The following is a 25,740-nucleotide window of genomic DNA, read 5'->3' as shown; positions in this document are numbered from 1 at the left end:
CCGGGTGGGGAGGGAATGGGGGCTCTGGGCTGCCTTCCTCGCTCCCACTGTGAATATCATGGCTCAGCCCTGGGCCCTCGTCTTCTCTCTTACCCACCCTCCTTTGGTGATGGAACACAACGAGTTATCTTGGGTTTACCTTCAAAACGCATCCTGCACATTATTTTCTCCTCTCCTTCCCTCCAGCTAGTGCTCCAGCCTAGTGCAAGCCCTGGCATCACTCCTTTCCAGGACACCTCTTTCTCTTTAGTATCCTGGATGCCCCTCTGGGCGCCTCCCTCCTCCACCCAATTTTCCCATTCCCCAAATCCGGTTAAGACTAATGTTTAACTAGTGGTGTAAAAGCCATTTTATGATGCTCCCAGATGCTGTGGGTAAGGGATTTGGGCAGGCCAGAGTGGATATTGATTGTGTTGACACGTCCGTTGGAAAGGCTTCGAGGTTTAGGGGTAACAACAGATGGGGGTGCTGGAATCATCTGGAGGCATGTTCAGTCACGGGTCTTACAACTGATCACAGCTGAGACCTCTTCACAGGCTGTGGCCTAGGGCAGCTCCATGGACCTCTCCCTATGGTCTGGGCTTCTTCCCAGCAGGTCAGTAGTCAGGATGGCCAGGCTTCCTACAGGGCCACTCAGGACTCCAAAAGTGAACAAGACAGAAGCTGCATTACCTTTCCTGTCCCAGCCTTGGGTGTCATGTTGTGTCACTTCTGGCACCAGGTTCAAGAGGAGGGGACATAGACCCCACTCCTCACAGTGGGCAATGTGTCAGGGTGACCTTGTGAACAGGATGTGGGTTGGGAGATCTTGTGGCCATCTTGGAAAATTTAACCTGCCTCACACCTACATTTCATCCTCTGTGCAGTGCTCAAATGGACTTCAAAAGCTGAAGTCAGATTCCGGCATGCCCCACCCCTGCTGTACAGTCTTTCCATGACTGCTCATCCCACGTAGAATAAAACCCAGATTCCCAATAAGAGTTCTGGCCTTATCTCCTTTGTTGTCCACACTGCTCGCCATGACCTCCTTTCTGGTCCTCCTTTGCACATGTAGTCCCCTCTTTGTGGGAAGACTTGGTTCCTCTGAATTTGCCTCTTTCTCTTCTTTAGTTCTAAAAACACCTCCTTGGGAGGCCCTCCTTGAACACCCACCATTGTCCACTCACTATTACCTCATTGTATTTCATTTTTCTGAACACTGTCGCAGCCTGAACATAATAGCTCCAATGCTTTGTTCTCGCTCATCTGCTTAATTGTCTAAACTGGGACTCCACCAGATGCTTGTCTGTCTTGCTCACTGCTGAATATTTAGGTAGGAGATCAGATGCCAGGTGTCAGAAGCCTGGATAGAAGAGGGTGGTGGCCCAGAGACTTGCACAAAAGGAGGTTGTGAGTGTTTGGTTATCATGTGTCTCAGAGTGGATGTCTGTGTTTGTCCTGCTTAGAGTTCGTTGAACTTCTTGGATGTGGAGATTCATATCTTTCATCAACTCTGGGAGTTTTTTGGAGGGTGCGATTATATCCACCACTATTTTTTCTGTCCCTTTCTCTTCTCTCCTTCTGGGACTCCAATTATGCGTGTGTTAGTATGCTCATTAGTGTCCTGCAAGTCTCTCAGGTTCTGTTTATGTGTGTGTTTGGGAAGAATCCAGCTGGAGAGCGGTGGGGTTCACCCCAGATGTTTTTGAGGTAGCTGCAGACAGTGGGGAGAGAGGTCAGGGTCAAGACAACACCTGTTCACAAGTCCACCAAGGCAGGGGGTACAAGAAGAGGGCCCCATCAGGGTACCCTAGAACCTCTGAGAAGCTGGAGGCTGGCATGGGGATGAGAGCAGCCTTGGCACCACCCCTCAAATGATTAAAAAACACTCAAGCACTGGGGCGCCTGCGTGGCTCTGTCAGTTAAGCATCTGAATCTTGATTTTGGCTCAGGTTATGATCTCATGGTTTGTGAGACTGAGTCCCTCATTGCTCTGCACTGACAATAAGAGCCTACTTGGGATTGTCTCCCTCCCCCTCTCTCTGCCCCTCCCCTGCTCATGCTGCTCTCCTGCCATCAGCTGTAGGTCTGCTGGACTCTGCCGCTCACCAGGCTTCTGCACAGGCCCGAGGACACCTTCAGCAACTGGCCTTGAGCTGCTGTGCCAGCTGGAAGGGGAGGCAGCCTGGAGTAGGTGACAGACCAGTGAGGTGGGGCAAGTGGTCTGGTGGGCGGGGCCGGGCGGAGACCCTTCTCCACTCCCCCAGGTCTCTGGGCTCTACTGCTTACTCCACAAAAAGATCTGGCCCTTGTCTGGCTCCTGGGAGGTAGCCTTTAAGCCCTTGGAATATCTTACTTTAATAAGAACCTCTTTGTATACTTGGGGGCCATGCTACCAATGCGGTTTATGGTGGGGTCCTTGGGCCACACTGACCCAAGAGGTATTAGTCTGACCTTTAGAGGGGCCAGAGACTGCGTAACCAAGGTCAGTCACATGGGCAGTCAGCCACATGGGCGGTCAGCCTTGACTATGTGGCTGATACAGGCTGAATTGTGTCTGCCCCAAATTCATATGTTGACTCCCCACCGCTCCATTCCCCATCCCAGTACCTTAGGATGAGACTGTATTTGGAGATAGGGCCTTTAAACAGTGATTTAAACAAATGAAATCTTTAGGGTGGGTCCTAATCCAATATAACTGGCGTCCTCATGAGAAGAAGAAATTTGGACACAGAGATGTGAGGATGCAGAAGACGGCCATCTATCAGCCAAGGAGAGAGGCCCCAGAAGGAGCCAACCCTGTTGATGCCTTGATCTCAGTCTTCTGGCCTCTAGAACTGCAAGAAAATAATCAGTCTTTCTTGTTTAAGCCACTCTGTCTCTGGTGTTTTATTATGGAAGCCTTAGGAAAATGACACAGCGGTCTACTGTCAGTGAAAATTCTGACAACCAGGAGCTTCCCTGTTGACAGCATACCACGTGTGTGGTCAAACATCATTGCCGGGAGAATTAAGTGCTGTGTGTGCACAGCCACAGAAAGGGGGCAACTGGTGCCCTGGGTGACTGGTCTCTTCTGGACCCTCCCCGCGTGTGCTTTTTACCTTTGCTGATTTTAATCTGTATTCTTTCCCTGTAATAAACTGTGAGTGTAATGATTTTGCTGAGTTCTGAGACCCTAGTGAATCACTGAACCTGAGAATGGTCTTGGGGACTTCCCACTAGTTCAGAGATAGGAATGACTCCCCAACTCTAAATGTACATTTAGAAATAGGAGCTTCCCCTCTAGGGCCTCAAGCTGTAGCCTGGCCACATCCTTCCTTGTGACTTGCTGGATGCGCCTTTCTTTCCCACCAGCTGATCCACCTTTTGCCCCCCAGGGCCCCACCTGGGGCTGCAGCATGACCTTGGGCATGTCACTCACCTGAGAGGCCATCTGGCATGGTGGAGGGTGGGGTCACACTATGCTGGATTGGAATCCCACCTCTGCCCTGATCTAGTTTATGACCTTGGGACAGTCACTTTCCCTCTCTGAGCCTCAGTGTCTAAGTCTCCAAATTACTTTGCATCACCCAGTAAAATCCCATGTATAGAGACCGAAGTGTTATTGTGCTCTCAAACTGGCCAGGGTCACTCTGCTTCTTCAGATAAACTGGCTCAAACCTCTTCGAACACCTTGCCGAGCTTTTGGAGAATTACCAGATGATTGTTTTCCCCTGGTCTCCTGTTTTTGCTGAATGAAATAGTTTTGTAGTGAGCTCGCTTCTTCTGGTCTCTACAATGAGGTGCACTGGCTTCTCTCCTTGATTTCACCAGGGCTCCTGGGTGTGTAACAGGCTTTCCAGAGGCCTGGGGGAGCCGAGGGAGAGTTTACACTGCATACCACAGCAACTTAACCTTGACTATTAGATGTTTCTGTTCCAACCCAGCCTACCTCCTAGAGTCTAGTCATTGCACTGCCTCCCTATTTATTAGGTTGTTTCTCCATTCACTTGTTAATTAACTCACTCTGTTAGTCGACAAATATATTTTGAATGATCAATGTACTAAGCATGGGGTATGGAGTTGAGCAAAATAAACAAGAAAACACAGTCTCCCAGCTCATAGTTAAGTCAGTGAAATTCTCATGAGAGAATCACACAAACGAATATAAAATCAGTGATGTGATGAGGAGAATGAGGAATAGTGAATGTATTTGGGCACCTGACAGAGCCGAGATAAGGAGGGGGTGAGAGACTTCCCTGAGGAAGTGGAGTTTGCTTTGAAATCTCAAAGCTAAGGAGGCATTAGCATGTGCAAAGGTCCTGTGACACCATCTATCCTTTCCTTTTCTGGTGCTGGGATTCAGCCTATTTCATCTCTTACTGTCTGGTCCCTTTTGGTCTCCCTGCTTCTGGGCACTCCCATCTATGTGGGCTAGGGTTTGCAAACTAGAGCCTGTGGGCCAAATCTGGCTCTTGAGCTATGAATAATTTTTTAAAAATATTTATTTATTTATTTTGAAAGAGAGAGCGTGAGCCCACGTACAAGTGGAGGAGGAGCAGAGAGATGGTGAGAGAGAGAGAATCCCGAGCAGGCTCTGCACGCTCAGTGCAGAGCCCAAAGTGGGGCTGGATCTCACAAATCGTGAGATCAAGACCTGAGCCGAGATCAAGAGTTGGACACTTAAACCCACTGAACTACCCAGGCACCCCAGCCACCCAGGCACCCCTGATTTTTAAAAATTTAAAATGGTTGGAAAGAAATAAAAAGAAAACATTTTGTGAGCTACATTTTGTTGGATAATCAAAACCTTAAAGCTAGTATCCGTGACGGTAGGCTTAGTGGTAACTCTAGCATTAATTTGTCCAATAGTAGTTAATATTAGAAAGCTCACACTGTGGGGCATCTGGGTGGCTCAGTCGGTTGAGCATCCGACTTCAGCTCCGGTCATGATCTCACGGTTTCTGAGTTCGAGCCCTGCGTCGGACTCTGTGCTGACAGCTCAGAACCTGGAGCCTGCTTCAGATGCTGTGTCTCCCTCGCTGTCTACTCTTTCCCTATTCACGTTCTGAATCTCTCTCTCTCTCTCAAAAAAAAAAAAAGTTAAAAAAAAAAGGAAGCTCACACTGGGTGGCAGGTTTTAGACAGAAGTTTCTATTGCACAAATTAATTAGCATTTTCCCCCCTACCCACAACCCTGGAGCCCAGCCAGTTGAAAGAGAAGATAGAAACCTCCTCCTGATTTCCTCTTTGTGGGTGACAGGTGAAATAATTTGGTAGTTGAGATATTTGGGATCCTACATTGCCTGGTAGTCACATTAGAAGAGGCAAGTGTGGAGGAGGGTTTCTGGGGGTGGGGGGAAGAAAAGGAGTGAACCACATGCCAGTTACTAAAACCCAAATGGCCAGATCCATTTTTGTAGAATATTTTACTTTCTTAAAAATATAGAAGGCACATGCTATATTTTATCTCTACAATCCAGGGGAGAGAAGCAGACAGAGGGTGGATATTGGTTAAGGTTCTTTCCCAGGGGCGCCTGGGTGGCTCAGCCGGTTAAGCGTCCGGCCTTGGTTCAGGTCATGATCTCATGGTTCGTGGGTTCAAGCCCCACATCCGGCTCTGTGCTGACAGCTAGCTCAGAGCCTGGATCCTGCTTCAGATTCTGTATCTCCCTCTCTCTCTGACCCTCCCCTACTGGCATTGTCTCTCTCTGTCTCTCAAAAAAAAAAAAAAAAAAAAAAAATCTTTCTGAATCATTTTGATGTCAATACATTTTTAAATGAAACAATAAAAAAAGACTATATTTCACAACAGGGAAAATTACATGAAATTCAAGTTTTAATGTCGATAAATCAAGTTTCATGGGTGCTAATCCACACCCATTCCTTGATGTTTTGTCTATGCTGGCCTCCGTGGTGAAACAGCAGAGGTGAGTCACTGTGCCGGAGATTGTGTGATCTGTAGAGCTGATGACTACTCTCTGGCCACTTGCAGAACATTACCTGACCCCCAGTCCATGGTGTGGTTTGTCAGTGCCTTTATTCAGAAGCACAAGTCCTCCCCCATATCCCTGCTTAATGTTATGGTTCCCTCTGCCCTGCGGACCAGTCCCTGTCCTCCACAGCCTCCCTCCCCTCTCTGTGGGCTGGGGATACACCTTTCCGTGATTTCTCTGAACAACCCAGGCTGCGTCCCACCGCAGGAACTTTACACATGCTGTCCCTCCCAGCGCACGGTTACACCTGAGGTAGGGCGCGCTGGGCCAGTTAGCAGCCAGGATCAAGGTTTCCGAAACACAGAACTTTAAAGCCATTTTGTGAAATGACACTATCGCCACCTGGTGGTCATGTGTTTAAGCTGTAACTCCAATTCTTTCAACGCATTTGGTGTGGTTTTTGGACCTTCCTCTCTTAGACAGTGTTTATGGGAGGGAAAGATGGGAAATGTCTATGGAAAAATGCCCCAGATATGGTTCTCTTGTATCTCTGAACTGAAGGCCTATTTGGGTCCTAAATCTCTAGAGCTCTCCTTTCCACCCCCCACCAGTTCCCATGATCCCCAAACTACAAGGCTCATAATAGCCCCTTGGACTGTTGTTAAATTATGATTCAATGGTTTGGGATGGCATTTGAGTCTCTATTTCTAGAAAACTTTCCATGATGCTAATGCGTCTGATTCATGGATCTGCTTGAGTATCAGTTTCTATGTTTTCTATAGAAAAGGGGTCAGCAAACTCCTTTGGTAGAAGGTCAGATAGTAAACATTTTAGGCTTTGGGCACCATGAAATCTCCTTCAAGATTATTCAACTCTGTCTTGTAGTTTGAAATCAGTCATAGATGATAAATAAATGGGTGTGGCTGTGTTCTCATAAAACTCTATGAGCACTAAAATTAGAATTTTATATAATTTTAATCTGTAATAGAGTTGTCTTTTATTTTTTTCCAACCACTTAAAAATGTAAAAAGAGGGGGCACCGACGGGGGGGGGCTCTGTCGGTTAAGCTTCTGACTTGGGCTTAGGTCATGATCTTGTGGTTCATGAGTTCCCGCCCCGCATCAGGCTCTGTGATGACACTGTGGAGCCTGCTTGGGATCCTCTCTCTCTGATCCTCCTCCCCCACCACCCCCTCTTCCTCCTTCCCTCCTCCTCCTCCTCCTCCTCCTCCTCCTCCTCCTCCTCCTCCTCCTTCTTCTTCTTCTTCTTCTTCTTCTTCTTCTTCTTCTTCTTCTTCTTCTTCTTTTCTCTCTCTCTCTCAAAAATAAATAAATAAACCTAAGAGAAAGAACTCTGTCAGATGGATGGACCTGGAGGAAGTGTGCCCATGGGAGGCCTGTTGATGATAATGATCTCCAAACTCATGGTCACAAGATGTGACCACAAGGCCCCTTTGAGACTGAGGCTGGTGGCTGCTGAAATGAATGATAAGTGAGCTGATCTCAGCAGATGCTTTCAATGTCCTTCCCTGAGTCACTTCGGAAGCATGGTGATGTAACTGGATATTATGTGCTGTCTTTATCAGTATAAAAATGGTGTCGCCAGACTTTTGTTCATCTAGTATCACCCACGAACCCAACAGCCCAGAGAGGGCCAATTTAAAATTACTTTGAAGTCTTCTGGTCTTCATGGGGAAGAGAAACTATCGGCAAAGCACACATCTCTCTCTTTGGGTTCCCATAGCTTGGGTTCCCATCTTTTGTGACGCATTTACCATGTTGCACCATAATGATTTATTTACACATCTCTATCCTCCACTCAACTCTGAATGCCTTGCGGGCAAGGATGGGCTGTAGGCAAGGATGGGCTGCATCTCTGTGTTCTCACCACCCAACAGTGGTTCTGGAACATTGTAAGTGCCAACCCCCTGTTCTGACCTAGCACTGACCTGCTTTGCTGATGAGCTTCCTCAGGGCTGCCTTCATGTCCTTGTTCCTCAGGCTGTATATAAAGGGGTTCAGCATGGGGATGACCACCCCACACATCAGGGCAGCTGCCTTGTCTTTCTGGGAGGAAGCAGGTGACGCGGGCTGCAAGTACACAGCAAAGATGGTGCCGTAGAACAGTGACACCGCGGTGAGGTGGGAGCTGCAAGTGGAGAAGGCTTTCCACTTGCCCTGAGCAGAAGGGATCTTGAACACTGCCCAGAAGATGCAGGTGTAAGAGAGGAGGATGCACGAGAGGGGGCTGATGCCCATGATGATGCCAAAAGCAAAGATCACCAGCTCATTGGTGTGCGTGTCAGAGCAGGAGAGCTTCAGCAGGGGCATGAGGTCACAGAAGAAGTGGGGGATTTCAGAGCCAGCACAGAAAGTCAGTTGAGCCATGAGGCAGGTGTGCACGAGTGACTGGAGATTGGTGACCAGCCATGGCCCCCCTACCAGCAACCCACAGACGCGGGGTCTCATGATGACCGAGTAGCGAAGAGGGTGGACAATGGCCACAAACCGGTCAATGGCCATCATAGCCAGGAGGAAGCTGTCCATGGTCCCGAACAGGTGGAAAGCATACATCTGAGCAAGGCAGCCCACAAAGGGGATGGCCCGGCTGTGGGTGTGAAGGTTCACCAGCATCTTGGGGACAGTGGTGGAAGAGAAGAAGATATCGACAAGGGACAGATTGGAGAGGAAGAAGTACATGGGTGTGTGGAGGTGGGAGTCTCTGATGATGGCCAAGATGATGAGCAGGTTCCCAAAGACAGTGACCAGGTACATGGAGAGGAACAGTCCGAAGAGGAGGGTCTGATGTTCTGGCCTTTCTGAGAGTCCCAGAAGAAGAAATTCTGAGACTGATGTTTCATTTTTTTGCCGTTTTGGTTCCATGGACAGCCTGTGCCTCCTGCAAAGGAAACAAGCGAGGAAAAAGGAGAGGAAAGTAACATAAAGCTAGAAGTTGGAGATGGAGCTCCAGTCTTGGAGGTTGCAGAGTTCTGTGAAGATCTGTGGGTTTCTGTTTCTCCTGCAGCGGGAACCAACTGTACCTGAGATGGTTTGCATCTCAAAAACTTAACTTGGCTGTTTAGAGACAACTCAGATATTGCCATAAACACCTTTGTTGTCCACCCGCCCCCCCCACCCCCTAGTGAAGTAATGCTTTGCAGAAAACACAATGAAGCTGAATCAAACCTAAACCAAACCTAGCACAGAAAAAGGGAACCTGATCACTCTCTTTTCCCCCTTCTCTTCATTTCCCTTTATCCTTCTCTATTTTCACTCCTTCTGAATTTCATCCTTCCTCCACACGATATAATTTTAGGAACCATCTCAGGTTTATGACTGAGGATATGAAGACAAATAACACTCCTCTTCTGCTTCCAATGAATGCCACATTTATTAGGGGCATTTTATGATCTGCTCCCACATCATCACTGAGTAACATCATGCAACACATCTCATCCGCTGTGATGAGAACGATTGTTGAAAATCTTGTGGGAACATAAATGTGCACAAACATACTTTTCGAATTGTAACTTAGGTCATGTGTGTAGATTTATCCGCTGGGCTTTGATGAGAACCACGGTCTTTTCTCTGAGCGTGAACGCATGGACCAAGGGTCTACGTGGGCACCTTTCTTGCCTGAGCCAGACCCGTCGCATCTCTCTGGGCTCCAGTTTGCTTCATTAATATGGAGCAAGAAATTAGGGATCCAGGCCAAACAATCCAGGGACAGAATCCTTTAAGGTTTTTATAATTTTACACCTAAATTGTGTTCAATTATCTTGCTTCACCTCTCATTTGACGGCAATTCTTTTTCAGTGATTCCTTTTTATTGTCTTTCCAAAGCATTCAACGTGGATTTAATAAACCATTTTTCTTGCTCCCTCCTTTTCTTCCCTTCCTTCCTTCTCTTGCAATTCTTTTTAAAATATGCATATTTATTTATTTATTTACATTTGAGAGAGAGGGAGAGAATGAGTGAGGGGCAGAGAGAGAGGGAGACACAGAGTCTGAAGCAGGCTCCAGGTTCTGAGCTGTCAGCACAGAGCCCAATGTAGGGCTCAGACTCATGAACTGTGAGATCATGACCTGAGCTGAAGTCGGATGCTTAATCGACTGAGCCAGCCAGGCACCCCTTCTTGCAATTCTTTTATTTCCATAGCATTTAATTAAATAATACAATTGGAGCAGCAACTACAACCAGTACAATCATATTTGGTATTACTTGAAACGACTCAACTCAACTGATGAGAGCAGAAATGCTTTGGCAAGTTAGTGACTTGTAACCTTCTGGCCATGAGCATTCAGCAGACTGGGACAGCACCCAATATATTCTCAGGGGGAAATAGAGACCATGGATGAACCCGGAAAGCTGGTTCAGTGCAGATCTTAAAGAGAATTTTCATGGTAAAAAAATGTATCTGAAACTTTAAAGCCAATGGTGTTTTGAAAGTACATTTTGCCATTGGCAGTAGCTTTGCAGGACAAGAAATTTTGTATTTTTTCATGTTCTAGACAGGCTATCACTAGCAATTGAAACCCTCAGTGAAAGATACATTGTTACAGCATGTTAAACAGCTGTTTAAGAAGTTTACTCAAAACAAAACTCCCAGACAGAGCCTGGGTTGTTCAAAGGTAAGCTGTTTTCATAAAAATGACAAAATTGTGGGGCGCCTGTGTGGTTCAGTCGGTTGAGCGTCTGACTTCAACTCAGGTCATGATCTCACTGCTCATGAGTTCAAGCCCTGCATTGAGCTCTGTGCTGACAGCTCAGAGCCTGGAGCCTGCTTTGGATTCTGTGTCTCCCTTTCTCTGCCCCTCCCCAGCTCACACTCTGTCTCTGTCTCTCTTTCTTAAAAATAAATAAACATTATTTTTTTTTAAAAGGGAGCCACGGGTTCTTTATATGTGAGTCTCTTAACACCCACGACAGGAAGATGGTGTTGGTCATTCCTGACACTGAGGCATAGGGCTGAGAGCGATCTAGGGACCATTAGCTTGTAATGGCTCCCATCTCCCATCGGGACAGATTTATTTTTACTCTCTCACGAGCCAGGCCTTCTCAGAGAGTGTGCTTCATGAAGAGAGGCATTTCAGAGCTACACTGTGCTGTCAACACGTGCTAGGGGAAACTATTCAACCACACGCATTTAAAATTATCATCTCCCTGCCTTCCAAGGAATAATAGTTTCCAGAAAGACCTAAGATTAGCTGAAGAGGGATCAGGATGTACATGGGAGAGCAGAGCAGGTAGACAGGTGTGTATAAGAAAGGTAACAGGTGACCCCAAGATGGTGTGAGAGGAAGAGTGAGGTGCAAATGTCTGCTCTGAGGAGTAGAACCCTTGGAGGTGGAAGAGGTATTGGAAGGGGAGTTGTTTAGGAAGGTTAGCAGCATAATCTCCTCCTTGGTAACCTCCAGAGATCCCTGGCAAAGCTACTTTTTTTGTGGCACTGAGGTGTCTCAATCAGTGAAGTGTCTGACTCTTGATTTCAGCTCAGGTCATGATCTCATAGTTCCTGAGTTCAAGCCCCACATCAGGCTCTGCACTGGCATTGTGGAGCCTGCTTGGGATTCTGTCTCTGTCTCTCCCCAGCTCAAGCTCTCTCTCTCTCTCTCCCAAAGTAAATAAATAAACTTAAAAAAACCCCTCCCCTTGTATTACTTTTCAAGATTTTTCAGAGTTGCATTGGAGGCTTTGTAAGATAATGCTCTGGGCTGTGAAAATTACTGAGAGTCCCTTCCTGGCAATATATTTGCAGCCGTTCTTGGTTGTGGCATGAAGTCCTGGGTTGTACTAGAGTCGTGGCTTTCCACCTTGAGCTGCATCAGCGTTTCCTAGAGGGCTGGGCTGTCTGGGGGTGGGGCTGGAGGATCAGCACCCCTAGGAGGCGCCCAGGGGCTGCGGTGCCGCTGGCCCCGGGGACCACAGCTAGACGACCACAACGGTGGAGAAAGCTGGGCATTTGTGCAGAGGTCCCTCACCTGCAGACCCTAAATGCTGCTTCTTTTCATTAGCTCCCACGGAGGGTGCGCCCTCTGTGCCCCTTTCCACTCAGGGTGTAGAATTGGTCTCAGACTCTCCTGTTTCTTTGGGCATCCAAGAGGGAAAGGGATTCCTCATTCCCAGCCCTGTCCAGCTCAATCCCCTTCTCCATCCCTCACTGACTTACCAGGGCCGTGTCACCAAGAGGATGGTGTTGGCCAACCTCCTTTCACACTGACTTCCAGGGCACCCTGTGGTCAGCGGGAGACCATGCAAGCTGTGGTGGCTGGGGTAAGTCTGGTGTGTGTGTGTGTGTGTGTGTGTGTGTGTAGGGGGGAAGCATGTACTCACCCCGGCCTGGGGCAGGTGAGCAGGGAGCCAGGGACACTGTAAGATATTTACAGTTTGGGGCCCTTGGAGACATTAGCCCCAAGCTCCTTGTTAAGAAAGAAGATGTTGGTTGTTTTTTTTCTATTCTTGCCACTTGTGGCCTATTCTCTGGGGTCTGTGCACTTTGGGGTGATGGACAGGGTCAGGAAATGGAGAAATCAGCAGGGATTTACTCTCACAGAAGAGCACCCTAAAACCCCCTCCCAGCCCAGACTGGGCCTGATGGCAGTTCCTAGGCAGGGTGGTCTGGAGGTCCAAACCCTCCACAGAGTACCGAGATGCTTGAGTCAATGTCTCAATTTCATGAGGAAAAGGATTTATACCGCCGGGTTCACCAAGGAAAGTAATAAAACTCTATGACCCAGCAATAGCACTACTAGGGATTTACCCAAGAGATATAGGAGTGCTGATGCACAGGGGCACATGTACCCCAATGTTCATAGCGGTACTTTTAAAACAGCCAAATCATGGAAAGAGCCTAAATGTTCATCAGCTGATGAATGGATCAAGAAGATGTGGTTTATATATACAATGGAGTATTACATGGCAATGAGAAAGAATGAAATATGGCCATTGTAGTAACATGGATGGAACTCAAGGGTGTCATGCTAAGTGAAATAAGTCAGGCGGAGAAGGACAGATACCATATGTTTTCACTCATATGTGGATCAGGGGAAATTTAACAGAAGACCATGGGGGAGAGGAAGGGGAAAAATAGTTACAGAGAGGGAGGGAGGCAAAGCATAAGAGACTATTATTAAATACTGAGGACAAACTGAGGGTTGATGGGGGTGGGGAGAGGGGAAAATGGGTGATGGGCATGGAGGAGGGCACTTGTTGGGACATGCACTGGGTATTGTATGGAAACCAATTTGACAATAAACTATATTAAAAAAAAACAACCAAAAACACCCCTCAATAAAGTCAAATGAATGAATTTATCAAACACTTCCTGGTCACCTGCCCCAGGTCAGATGCTGTGCTTGACCCTGGGGCTTCAAACCACATCCTTGTTAAAAACGGCCTCCTATCAGCCAAAGGAAGGGCTCACTAACTCTACCAAGCCCACTTTGGATGGGATTAGGGAATCTTTGTTCAGATTCTTGCCACCAGCCATGTTGGTGAACCTTTGTTTTTTGATGTTTTTTGATGTTTCCATCATGACCCGAATTGTCGTTTCCCCCCAGGGGAGCCTCCCTAACTCCTGGAATCCTTTCATTTTTACCTTCTTGTCTATTGGCTTTCTATTGTCTTTAAAAATTTAACAACTTTTTAAACGTGTAATACTCAGGAGCACCTGGGTGGCTCAGTTGGTTAAGCATCTGACTTTGGCTCAGCTCAGCTCATGATTTCATGGTTCGTGAGTTTGAGCCCTGCATCAGGTGCTGAGCCTGCTTCGGATTCTTGCTCTCTCTTCTATCTCTGCCCCTCCCCCTTTTGCACTTTCTCACTCTCAAAATAAACTTTATTTTATTTTATTTTATTTTTTTTATTCTAGGTTGTCCTTTCCAATTTTATTTATAATAATGAAAAAGAAAGAAACCTGAAAAACACGTGATTGCTCAACTACATAAAAGGGTTATAACAAATGATGGTGCATGTATAGAAGATTACATAGTCTCTTAAAAATTGTGCTTTATAGAATATTTGATGGTATGTTGGCAAGTAAAAAGTTAAGTTACAGTATAGTATAACAATATTCTCGCACCACAAAATATTTTTTAATTCATATTTGCATGCCCAGAAAAAAAGTCCAAAACTTACAGAAAATGTTAATAGTTATTTTTGAGCAGTGGGATTATGAGTAGTATATTTTATTTACACTTTACTCTTTTCTTACACACTTTCTAAAAAAAGTTGTGACTTCTGTATTCAGAGAAAAAGTAAATTTAGAGTAGGTCCCTCCTTGAATTGAACTAAAATTTCTCTTTTTAAAAATAACTTAAGCATATTTTATTTGAGGATATAGAAAAGAACAAACTCCTTCCTTCTCATAAAAGTACTTTAAACATGTGAAGCAGCTGCCATGTTCCTCTCTCTACCCCTCACTTCCGCTCACCAGGTGAATATCTGTGGTGTCCTCACGTCAGACCCACTCCTTCTCTGCACAGCAGCTAAATTGGTCCTATGAAACAGGTCAACCATTTCTCTGCTTAAAACCTTCCAACACCTTCCTCTCACACTCAGAACAAAAGCAATGCTCATTTCAGGGCCCATCTGTCACCATTCATTTCCCATTCTCCTTTAGTCTCAAAGTTTTCTTGCTCCTATGTTCCCACCTGTCCTAGCCCATTCAGGCTTCTATCACAAAACAGTACAGGCTGAGTGACTTCTAAACAACAGAAACTAATATTTCACAGTTATAGAGACCCGGAAGTCCAAGATCAAGTCACCAAGAGTTTCTGTGTCTGATGAGGGTCCACTTTCTGGTTCAGAGACAGCCATCTTCTCCCTGAGTCTTCACATCATGGGAGGAGGAGGAAGCTCTCTGGGGTATCTTTTTTTTTAATTTTTGTTTTTTATACAATTTATTTTTTTAACATATGCAATTATTTTCCATAATTTACAATACAGTAGTTTCAATGATACTCCAAACAGAAAAGCAAAGTAAAAAATCAAAACCCCCACTTCTATTTCATGTAATTAGACTTATACAGAAATTAGAAGGTTAGGTACCAACTGTTGGTTATGAAAATAGTCATTCAGTGAAATAATGAAATGCTGTCCCCCAAACTAGGTCCCATCTCTCCAGTTCATAACAAGCCGCCCATCAATGAGTAGCCCATATTAATGATTTCATATGTCACCTGCCAGAGTATCTTTACACCCACACTCCCACCTTTGCCACAAACTTATTCTCCCCTCTTTCTGTATATAAAAGTAGCACACTATAATACTGTTCTGCATCTTGCATTTCTTACTTAACTGATTTTGGCGGTATTTTCACATCTGTAATTTTTTTTTATAGCTCTTTATTTTCCATCGAGTAGATAGTACCCCGATCTACGTGATCAATTTTCTCTTAATGAATGTTTCCAGTCTTTGCTAAAATGAATACTTTGTATGCATATTATTTTACACTATAGCATTGTCACTTCCAACATGTTATATTAATGGAATCATGGAGATGTATGCTTTTGATAAAGCTCACCTTTTTACACTTAGCATAATATTCTTGAGATTCAACTGAGCAGTTACGTGTGTCAATGGTTCCTTCATTTTTGTCACTGAGCAGTATCCATGTTATAGACGAACTGTAATGTGTTCATCCACTCATTCACCCAAGGTTATTTCCAGTTCGGGCTGTTACAGACAAAGCTGCTATGAACATTCATGGGTGGGTTTCTGTGTGGACATACATTTTTATATCTCCAGGAGTACAAGTGTATGTTCAAATTTTATAAGAAACTATATATGTACTAATATATAGAAATATTTATATATTTATAAGAAACTATATATAAAACTGTATATATATTTTCTATTATCTATTTATTTTTTATCTATCTACCATCTATGCCTATCATTTATCTATCATGTATCTATCCACCTTCCTGTCTATCATCTCTGTGTATCCTATCTCTATCTATCATCTACCTATCTATCTATCTACCAATCTACCTTCCTATCTATCTATCTATCTATCTATCTATCTATCTATCTATCTGTCTGGCTGCTGTCTCTCCTCTATTATATCTATCTATCATCTATCTATCTATTATCTATCTATCTATCATCTGTATCTACCTACCATTTATATCTATCATTTATCTACAATCTACCTTCCTATTTGTCTGTCTCTCTCATGTATCATATCTATTATTATTATTATTATCATCTATCATCTATCTATCATTATTATTATTATCTATCATCATCATCATCATCATCATCATTATCATCATCATCTATCTAGCACCCCAAAGCCCCTTTATGACTTCCTCACACTCTTACTCATCTCCTCCCCCAAAGAAAACCACTTTTCTGATTTCTAACACCTTAGATTAGCGTGCCTCTCACAGAGCATTATTTAATCACAGCCATGCATACTTTGTCTCCCATGTGGAATGTTACTTAACTTTGTATTTGTGAGTCATACCAGGTGATGTACATAACAATAGTTCACTTCTTCTCACTGCTCTGCAGTATAACTTGGTTATACTGGTTATTTTGAACCGGGATTCTTTTTCTTGGAAAGGATTCTTAAAATTGATGTCCAGTATTTGAGTGAGCATGGTACATAAAATACTCCCAAGACCAGAGAATGACCATCACAGGTGCTCAATAAACAATCTCTGTGAGAAGTTGGCTCAGTCGCTCAGCTGGAAGATGGTGGAGTCTGAACGTGAGCTCCGTCTGCTGAGTATCTTTCCATGCTACCAGACACCCTCTCCTGTTTATGCCTGCGGGTCTCTGGGAATGCTGGGAGGCAGAGGAGTGTAGTGGTTAAACTCGGGCAAGTCTTAGCTCTGCCACTTGGCAGGTGTGAGATCCTTAGGAAGTAATTAAATACAACTGAGCCTTCCTTTTCTCGCCTGAGATATGAGGAGTTATTACTCACCTCGCAGGCGGGCTGTGAGGCTTATAAGGCACAATGTACATAAAGTGCATAGGGCAGCTATTGCATACAGTCGACACTCAATAAAGGTGCCGATGGTTATTTCACCATAGCTCCTTGATGGCTTCTAGAGCTCACAGGTTTGTGTGTGTTTCCAGCACCTGACACGTTCCCCCAGAGCTCAGGTGACAGTGTTACATTCTCAGAGTCACAGCCCTTAGTGAGATCTAGCCAAGAAGGAATAAAGTCTGGCTGGGGGAAACGAGAAGAGAAAGGCTATTCTGACCAGCGTGACTGATTATGGCTAGTTGTGTCGTCAACAAGGAACTGATTCACTTGAGACAAAGTAGAAAGTTTCAAACTGTGCCACTCCTTAAGTTTGGTTGTTGTGATTGGTCAGTAGGATGCCCAAGTCATGGTTGTAAAAAGGAGGATTGAGCAAGGCTGTCCCCTGGCTCTCCTGCAGGTGACAAGCACACCTCACTGTGCAAAGCTGGCCAATAACCATGGACTTCTGACTCTGTACCTTTGTACCTCTGGGCTTCTCGAAGCCGATATCATTGGTGGGGGCATGTGTGGGGGTGCTGGGCCATTTCAGCATCATGGATACAAACCTTTAAGGATTTGTTGCTGTAACCAGGCATCCCTAAGTTTTTCCATGGATGGCAGTGAGCTGGACAGGGAGAGCTCTGGCTTTGCAAGCAGACCACAGATAGGACATCACCCCTATTCCTTACTTGTTGCAAAAATGTAAGCAAGTGATGTCACCTCTTGAGTCTCAAGTTTCTTTATCTGTGAAAAGGAGTTCCTAATGATTTCTGTCTCTCAGGACTGTTTCTATGCTACCTCCCAAGCCTTAATCCTTTGTCCTGAATGGGTATTCGGTGGACTCAGTGTATCCCACTCAGCACTGCATGCTCTTTCCAGAATCTTCCACCTTCTTTGGTCAGTGCCCTAATCTCTCTTTGATCAGTTCTTTCTTTCTTTCTTTCTTTCTTTCTTTCTTTCTTTCTTTCTTTCTTTCTTTCTTTCTTTCTTTCTTTCTTTCTTCTTCCTTCCTTCCTTCCTTCCTTCCTTCCTTCCTTCCTTCCTTCCTTCCTTCCTTCCTTCCTTCCTTCCTTCTTTCCTTCTCTCTCTCTCTCTCTTCCTTCCTTCCTTCTTTTCTTTGTTTCTTTCTTTCTTTTGAGAGCAAGGAGGGGAGGGTCAGAAGGAGAGGGAGAGAGAATCTCAAGCAGGCTCCATCCATGCTCAGCACAGAGCCTGATGTGAGGCTCAATCCCATGACTCTGGGATAATGACCTGAGCCACCCAGGCACCCCCCTGCTCGATCACTTATAATGATGACCTCTTTCATCAGCTTGCTCTATTGTTCCCTGTGTTAACCAAAGTTACAATAGCAAAGATGTATTAAATGTCTCCAGCTTGCTACCCACCACTTCCATCTCCCACCAGAGACAAGCATCAAAGATCTTGTCTTCATGTCTGCTTTTGGGAGAATCCAAGTTCACAAACCAAGGAAGCTAGATCTCCATCATCCTCAGTGTATGTCCACAAACACATAAGTACACATTCACATGCAACATAAACATGCCCACCCAATACACATACACATGCATTACATGTAAGTATACATTCACATACACACTTATTTTGGTGAATGTATCCGTCCATCTTTTGATGAGGTCAACAGATATCCATCAAGTCCTCTGCTCTTCTGATACAGATATCACTTGGTAGCTATATCATGAACTCGTGGCCTAAGGAAGAATACAGGCACATAAACAAAGAACTTTAATACAGTGAGATAACATTATAATCAAGTGGAAGTACCCAGGGAGAAGAGACGGGGTCTGATTACTGCTGCATTATCTGAGCTCCTGGAGGAATGTCAGTGCCCAACTGATATTTGTGGGGTGAAAGAATGAACAGAGGTCTCTAGAGTGTTATGCAATGGAAGAAGGACCAATTCATTCTACCTGAAAGGGCTAGGAAATGCTTCACAAAGGTGGTGATGAGTCAGGTCTTGAAGGGAAGGGAGTGTTTGTGTATGTGTATTGGGTGGGCATATGTGAGTATATATATATGTGAAGGTGTATATATGTGTATGGATATATATGAGTGTACATGTGTATTGTGTGGGCACACATGTACGTGCATATATGATCACTCACGTGCATGTGAACGTGTACATGCATGTACTGTGTGGCACATGTGTATGTGTGTATACAAGTACATATGTGTGTATGTGATGTGGACACGTGTGTATTGTGTGGGCACATTTGTATGGGCACACATGAGTACATATGTATACATGGATGTGTACACATGTGTGTATGTGTTTTGTGTGGGCCCATGTTTATGTGCACACATGAGCATATATGTGTTCATGTGAACGTGTATATGTGTGCCTTGTGTGGGCACATCTGTATCTACATATATGAGTACATATGTATATGCGAATGTGTACACATGTGTGTTTTGTGTGGGCACATGTATACACACATGCACGAGCACGCCCTGTGTGTGCAAACGTATCTGAACGTATACGAGCATGCCGGGTGTTTGCACACATGCCTGCGCATGTACGAGCATGCCCTGTGTGGGCCCACGTGTCTGTGTGTGCATGTACAAGCACGCTCGGTGTGTGCACACGTGTGTGCATGTATGAGCTCGCCTGGTATGTGCACATGTGTCTGCACATGTACAAGCATGCCCGGTGTGTGCACATGTGTCTGTGTGTGCATGTACGAGCATGCCCTATGTGGGCACATGTGTACACACATGCACGAGCACACCTGGTGTGTGCACACGTGTCTGTGTGTGTTGACTTCCTAGAGCGGCCATGACGAGGCACTGCAGACCGGGTGGCTTAAATAGCACATCTATCTTCTCACAGTGTGGGAGCCAAGGAGTGTGAGGTCCACGTGTCAGCAGGATGGTTTCTCCTGAGGCCTGTCCCCTGCACTTGTAGCTGGCCATCTTTTCCCTGTGCCCTAACTTGGTTCTCCCTCTGTAACTTCCTAACCTCTTATTATAAGGACACTAATCATATTGGATGAGAGCCCATCTGTATGACTTCAGTTTACCGTAATTACCTCTTTTAAAACGTTGACTCCAAATACCATAACATTCCGAGGTACTGGCAGCTAGGTCTTCAACATATGAATTTTGGGAGGACAAAATTTAGCCCATCATACTGTGCATGTAAGTGTACAAAGCTGTGAATGCATACTTACATGTGTATGTGTATGTGTGTATATGCATTGGGTGGGCATTTGAGTGTATGCTTATGTGTTTGTGTTGTTATGCCCAGATTTTAATATCATCCCCCAAAACCAGAGACCGCCAGGGAGACCGAGTCACACATGCAGAAGCAAAGGGCTTTATTACGGGCTTAGGCTGGCAGAGCTTGGGCTCACAGACTTTACTGGCACAGCGGATCCGTGCTGAGAGCCCCGAGCAAAGGCAGGGTAGGGCTTTTATGAATTTTGGGAAGAGGGAGTTACAGGAAATTGTGACACAGGTACAGTGATCCAATCATAACATTTAGAGTGTTAACCAATTACAGAGTGGACCCAGGACCCAGGACCCTCATGTAGGGTGTAACTAGCCTTAAGCAATAAGTGATTATCTATAGCTTCTATCTCTAGGCCCGCCCTTAGGAATGTTAAGGGTGTTAGCTGGCCTTTCCTGATTGGGTGTTACAAGGGTGGTCCTTCCTGCCTTGGGCAGTGTGTGTCCTTTTATTGTCTAATGATTCTGAGAAACTGACACCTAGGCCTCCAAGGTCAGAGGGGAAACTTGAAGCCTGTCATGGAGTCAGTTTGATTCAGACCTACGTCATTACAGTGTGTGCATGCTTAAGTGTATATCCTTATGTGTGTATGTGTACTTGAGTGCATATGTGTAAATGTGTATGTGTGTGTGTTGTGTGGGCATATGTGTATATGAGTCTATATGTGTGTGTATGAATATGTGCATCTGTGTGTGTCTCTGTGTGTGAGAGAACACTCCAGGTGGAGGAAATGGCACATGTAAAAAATCATCCTGTGCTGGAATCCATTTCTGAAGTAAGGCAGGTTTGCAAGGCGGGGGCCTCCCCCTGTCAGATGGCAACCAACTTTTGCTTGAGCACCGACCTCCAAGGCGCCTGGCCGACTGGTATCAGACCTTGTGAAGGAACTTACAGGAGTTTTTTCTTTTGCGATTATAGGAGCAAATATTACATTTCCCGAGAAAACCTGTTTTTCTTCCCCTCAAAAACAGGCTATTGACCCCTGCTCACAAAAGAACTAACTCTGGCCTTTGCTATGCTAAAAACATTGCCTTATATTTAAATGCTAAAGATCCCTTCCTTCCCCAAGTGATAAGCATCTAGTCACCTACTTCAATCACTATTGGTAAAGATTATGCATGAGTCTTCTACCAATCTGTGTTCTGAGAAATTTTTACATATCAAAGAATTTGTCATCAGAAATCTTTGTCTAAGGCAATTGCCACTCCTGTTTTGTACCCCATACCTTTTTTCAATAAACAAGGCTGACTCTCCGGTCAGTGCAGAGATGCCTGCCTGCTGATCAGAAAGGAACTCGTGGTTCTTTCATTCCCTTCCCCTTTTGCCAGTTCTCATCACTTTCCTGCCAACACCTTCCATCCTTCAGGGGAACCCTGGACCTGCTGGGGCTGGACTCCGGCAATACTGTATTTGGAGAATTTTGCACAGTTTGGTTTCCTTCTACTTTTGGCCCATATACATTTTTTTTTGAGCTTAGTTGGAACTGCATGGAACATATCATTTTTCTCCAAGCTAATTCCTACCTAACATTCTCTGCTCACACTCCCCTCTACTGTCACACAATTACCACTTCAATGGCTGCTTCATAGTCCATGGAGCACATAAGTAATGCTTTACTCAACCTTTTTGTGGCTTTTAAAAATTGTAGATAAGGCTGAAATAACCGCTTAAACTTTTCTTCTTTTATTTTGAATTATTTCTTTATTTTATTTTTTAAAATTTAAAAAATCCTTATTTATAATTTTTGAGAGAGAAAGAGAGAGAGAGAGAGAGCAAGCGAGGGAGGAAGGGAAAGAGAGGGAGACACAGAATCCGAAGCAGGCTCCAGGCTCTGAGCTGTCAGCACAGAGCCCGAGATGGGGCTGAAACTCATGAACTATGTGTTCACGACCTGAGCCAAAGTCATTCTTAACTGACTGAGCCACCTAGGCGCCCCTGAAATTATTTCTTTAAGACAACTTTCCCAAAGCAGAATTACTGGATCAAAAGTAGAGAACAATTTTTACAACTTTTGACAAAGCTAGTGCTTTTGACAAAGGTTGTAATAATGTATTCTGCGATTCTACCACCAGGAGTTTTACTACTAGTTTGTAAAACTTTGTGCTAATTTGTTAGAGTTTTTAACAGGTTCCTGCAGGGCTGATGGAGTTTGCATTGCTTTGACTGCGGTGATTTACACAGCCTCTTTTGTGCATCATTGTGGGCGAGCTCTGCTTAAATAGAGGAAGTGAGGAGGGAGATCTTGGAATTCAGAGCTGGATGGTTTCAGTGGGGGTAGTTGGTAGTGCTCTAAGATTCTTCCCCAGGTTAAGTTAAAATCTCCTTCCTCAACATTTCTGCCTGTGGGACCTTGCTTTCCCCCCCAAACCTCAGAGTGGCCTTCCCTTCAGAAGCATAATGTTTTCAAGGTTCTTTATTGTTGTTTTAAGTTGCCAAATAATATTCCATCGTGTGGGTAACGGTTGCTTTTAAGTAAAAAAAGCATCGCCTTAAAGAAAAATACAAACAAAATTCTAGTACAGACGTAGGTAAGTAAGGGGTGAAGGTAGCATTTGAAGACCGTCGGATCTTCACTCGATTCTCACTTACTCTTCCTTTAGATAGATCTCGGCTCAACTATCGTGGCAGGATTCTCCGCAGAGTCATGACACTGAGGCTTTTCTGTCCAGGAAGCAACTATATTCCAGCCGGCATAGCTCAGTTGGGTTCGTACCCAAAGAACTGAGCCCCGAACACCAAGCGGTGGCGTGGTTTTTTATATATTTTTTACTTCTTTGTCTCCCATGTATGGTAACAGATAAACCTGCAGTCTGATTAAGCGGTCTCCTGTTACAAGGTCGTGAGGGGTGTTGTCACATATGTGAATGGCAAGGTTGCCTTGAGATGCTCTTTTTCTTTTCTTTCCTCAGGAAGGGGACACAACCGCAGTATCACCTCCCTGACCACACCCATCTGGGCCCAGGGTTTCCTTTTTGGGGACATGAAAATGTTCTGGAACTAGATAATGGTGATGGTTGCACAGCACTGTGAATGTACCTAACGCCACTGAATCGTACACTTTAAAATGGTTAAAGTGGTACATTTTATATTATGTGTATTTTACCACAATAAGAAAGCATCTTTCCCTCACCATTATTTAACCCCTTATGATACGTTTTGCCTTCCATCACACAAAATCCCCAAATCCTATTGTAATATAATTTGTTTATCGATGGTCTCCCCACCAGAATGTGAGTTCCGTAACGTCAAGGGCTTTGTCAACAACACTATTTCCAGTACCTAGAACAGACTTTGGCATTTGGTAGGGGCGTGATAAATCATTTTAATGCAGTGAATGAGTAGAGAAGATAAAATGCTCAGAACTTTGACCTCACGATGCTGCCCCTAGAGAAATGTTTGTACATGTGTACAAAGTGGCAAATTCATTGTATATATGTATTTTTTTAAATTGAGATGTAATTGACCTATAACCTTTTATAAGTTTAAGATCTACAATGTGTTGATTTGATACATTTTAGATATTGCAATATAATTACAACCATCGTATTAGCTAACCCCTTTACTACATCGGGTAATTATACTTTTTTTTTTTTGGTCCTGAGAACATTTAAGATCTAGCCTTTTAGCAGCTTTCAAGTATATGATCTGGTATTGTTGACAAGAATCACTATGTTGTGCATTACATTTCCAGAACGTATTTATCTACTAGATGCAGGTTTGTCCCCTTTAAAACAACTTCCCAGTTCCCCACGCCCAGCCCCTGGTAACCACCTTCTACTCTGCTTCTATGAGTTTCTAGAAGCTTTCTACTCTGTTTCTATCAGCTTCTATGAGCTTTTGAAGATTCTCTATATAAGTGATATCATATACTATCTGTCTTTCTCCGTCTGGTTTATCTCATTTAGCCAAATGCTGTCAAGGTCCATCTATGGTGTCATAAATGTCAGGATTTCCTTTCTCCTGCCTGAATGATATTTTATTGCTTATCATCTATTTATGGCAAGTGATACGGACTTTCTGCTTACCCTAATAGGTAACTGTTTCCTAAATAACAACTTTACTGATACATAATTCACATACCATAAATTTACTCTTTGAAAGTATAGGATTTGGTGGTCTTTGATGTATTCAGAGTTGTGTAGCCATCACCGCTATTCAGTTCCAGAAATTGTTTATCCTCCCAAAATGAAATTCCATATCCATTAAGCACTAATTCCCTATCCCCCTCCCCCAGCCCTGGGAACCGCTAATCTGCTTTCTGTCTGTATGATTTGCCTATTCTGGACATTTCATATAAATGAAATCATACAATAAGTGGCTTTTCCCACTTAGCAGAACATTTTCAAAGTTCATGCATACTTTTGCCTGGATCAATCCTTTGTTCCTTTTTCATGAAAAATGGTATTGTATCGTGTGGAAAACTGTTGCCTTTTAAATTATTAAAAAAAGTAGAATTTCTGCTTTAAAAAATCAATGAAATAATAAATGCAGTCATATGTATATATGGAAAAGACCAACATTTGGGCAACTGGAACATAGGAAGCCCATTTGATCTATGCATAGTCGATGTAAACTACAGAGGTGTATCTTCTGGGTGTGCAAACATTTTTTAATCCTGTGGTTTGGATGGGAGGATCATTCAGTCTTCCCACCAACTCTGGCTTCACCCTTTTCTCTAGGACAATTAGTGGGAAAATGTTGGGTGTAACCAAGAAGTGCTTAGTATCTGATCCCTAGTTTCTCCCCTCACAGAAAATCTGTCAAAAGAAATAGATGTGCTGCCTTTATTAAAGTGTTAAACCCACCCCGGGTGGTGTAGATTGGTTGAATAATAATTCCTCTTGACACGATAGTGTTCTCATCCCAAGTACCAGGAGCAAACATTTAAATCCTTCTTAAGGTAAGGATAATGTCAAAATTCAACATGATCTGACTTATGTGTGGAATCTCAACAGACAAACAGACAAAACCCCCAAACCAAACTCATAGAAAAGGAGATCAGATTTGTAGTTACCAGAGGTGGGGCCTGAGGGGCCTGGAGAACTGGAGGAAGGTGGCCAAAAGGTACAAATGTTCAGTTATAAGATAGATGAGTACTAGGGATGTAACGTACACCATGACAACCATTGTTATCACTGCCGTACTGCAAATTCGAAAGTTGTGAAGAGCGTAGATCCTAAGGGTTCTCCTCACAAGGAAATGAAAAGTTTTTTCTTTTTTCTTTTGCACATTTTTTTTGGATCTATATGAAATGACTAAATTTACTGTGGTCATCATTTCACAATACATGTAAGTCAAGTTATTATGCTGTATACCTTTTTTTGCATTTTATTATTATTATTTTAAAAAACAGTTTATTATCAAGTTGGTATCCATATAACACCCAGTGCTCTTCCTCACAAGTGCCCTCCTCCATGACCATCACCCCCCAACCCCTTCCCCCCTCCCTCTTCAGCCCTAAGTTTGTTTTCAGTATTCAAGAGTCTCTCCTGATTTGCCTCCCTCCCTCTCCCTAACTCTTCCCCCACCTTTCCCCTTCCCATGGTCCCCTGTTAGGTTTCACCTGTTAGACCTATGAGTGACAACATATGGTATCTGTCCTCCTCTGCCTGACTTATTTC

The 25,740-nt window shown here is 44.3% G+C and overlaps 1 protein-coding gene across 1 annotated transcript; it reads right to left on the bottom strand.

Annotated features, from left to right (window-relative positions):
- Positions 1 to 7,701: 7,701 nt before the first annotated feature.
- LOC115274389 (olfactory receptor 1I1) lies at positions 7,702 to 8,776 on the bottom strand. Its single transcript, XM_029917835.1, is given in 2 exon segments — positions 7,702 to 7,834; positions 7,836 to 8,776. Coding segments are annotated over 2 exon segments (1,074 nt in total).
- Between the last annotated feature and the right edge of the window lie 16,964 nt (positions 8,777 to 25,740).

Source organism: Suricata suricatta, chromosome 12 (assembly GCF_006229205.1).
Source record: "Suricata suricatta isolate VVHF042 chromosome 12, meerkat_22Aug2017_6uvM2_HiC, whole genome shotgun sequence".
Classification (NCBI taxonomy): Eukaryota; Metazoa; Chordata; class Mammalia; order Carnivora; family Herpestidae; genus Suricata; species Suricata suricatta.
Note: the sequence above shows the minus strand (reverse complement) of the source record. Positions and strands in the feature narration are given on the sequence as shown.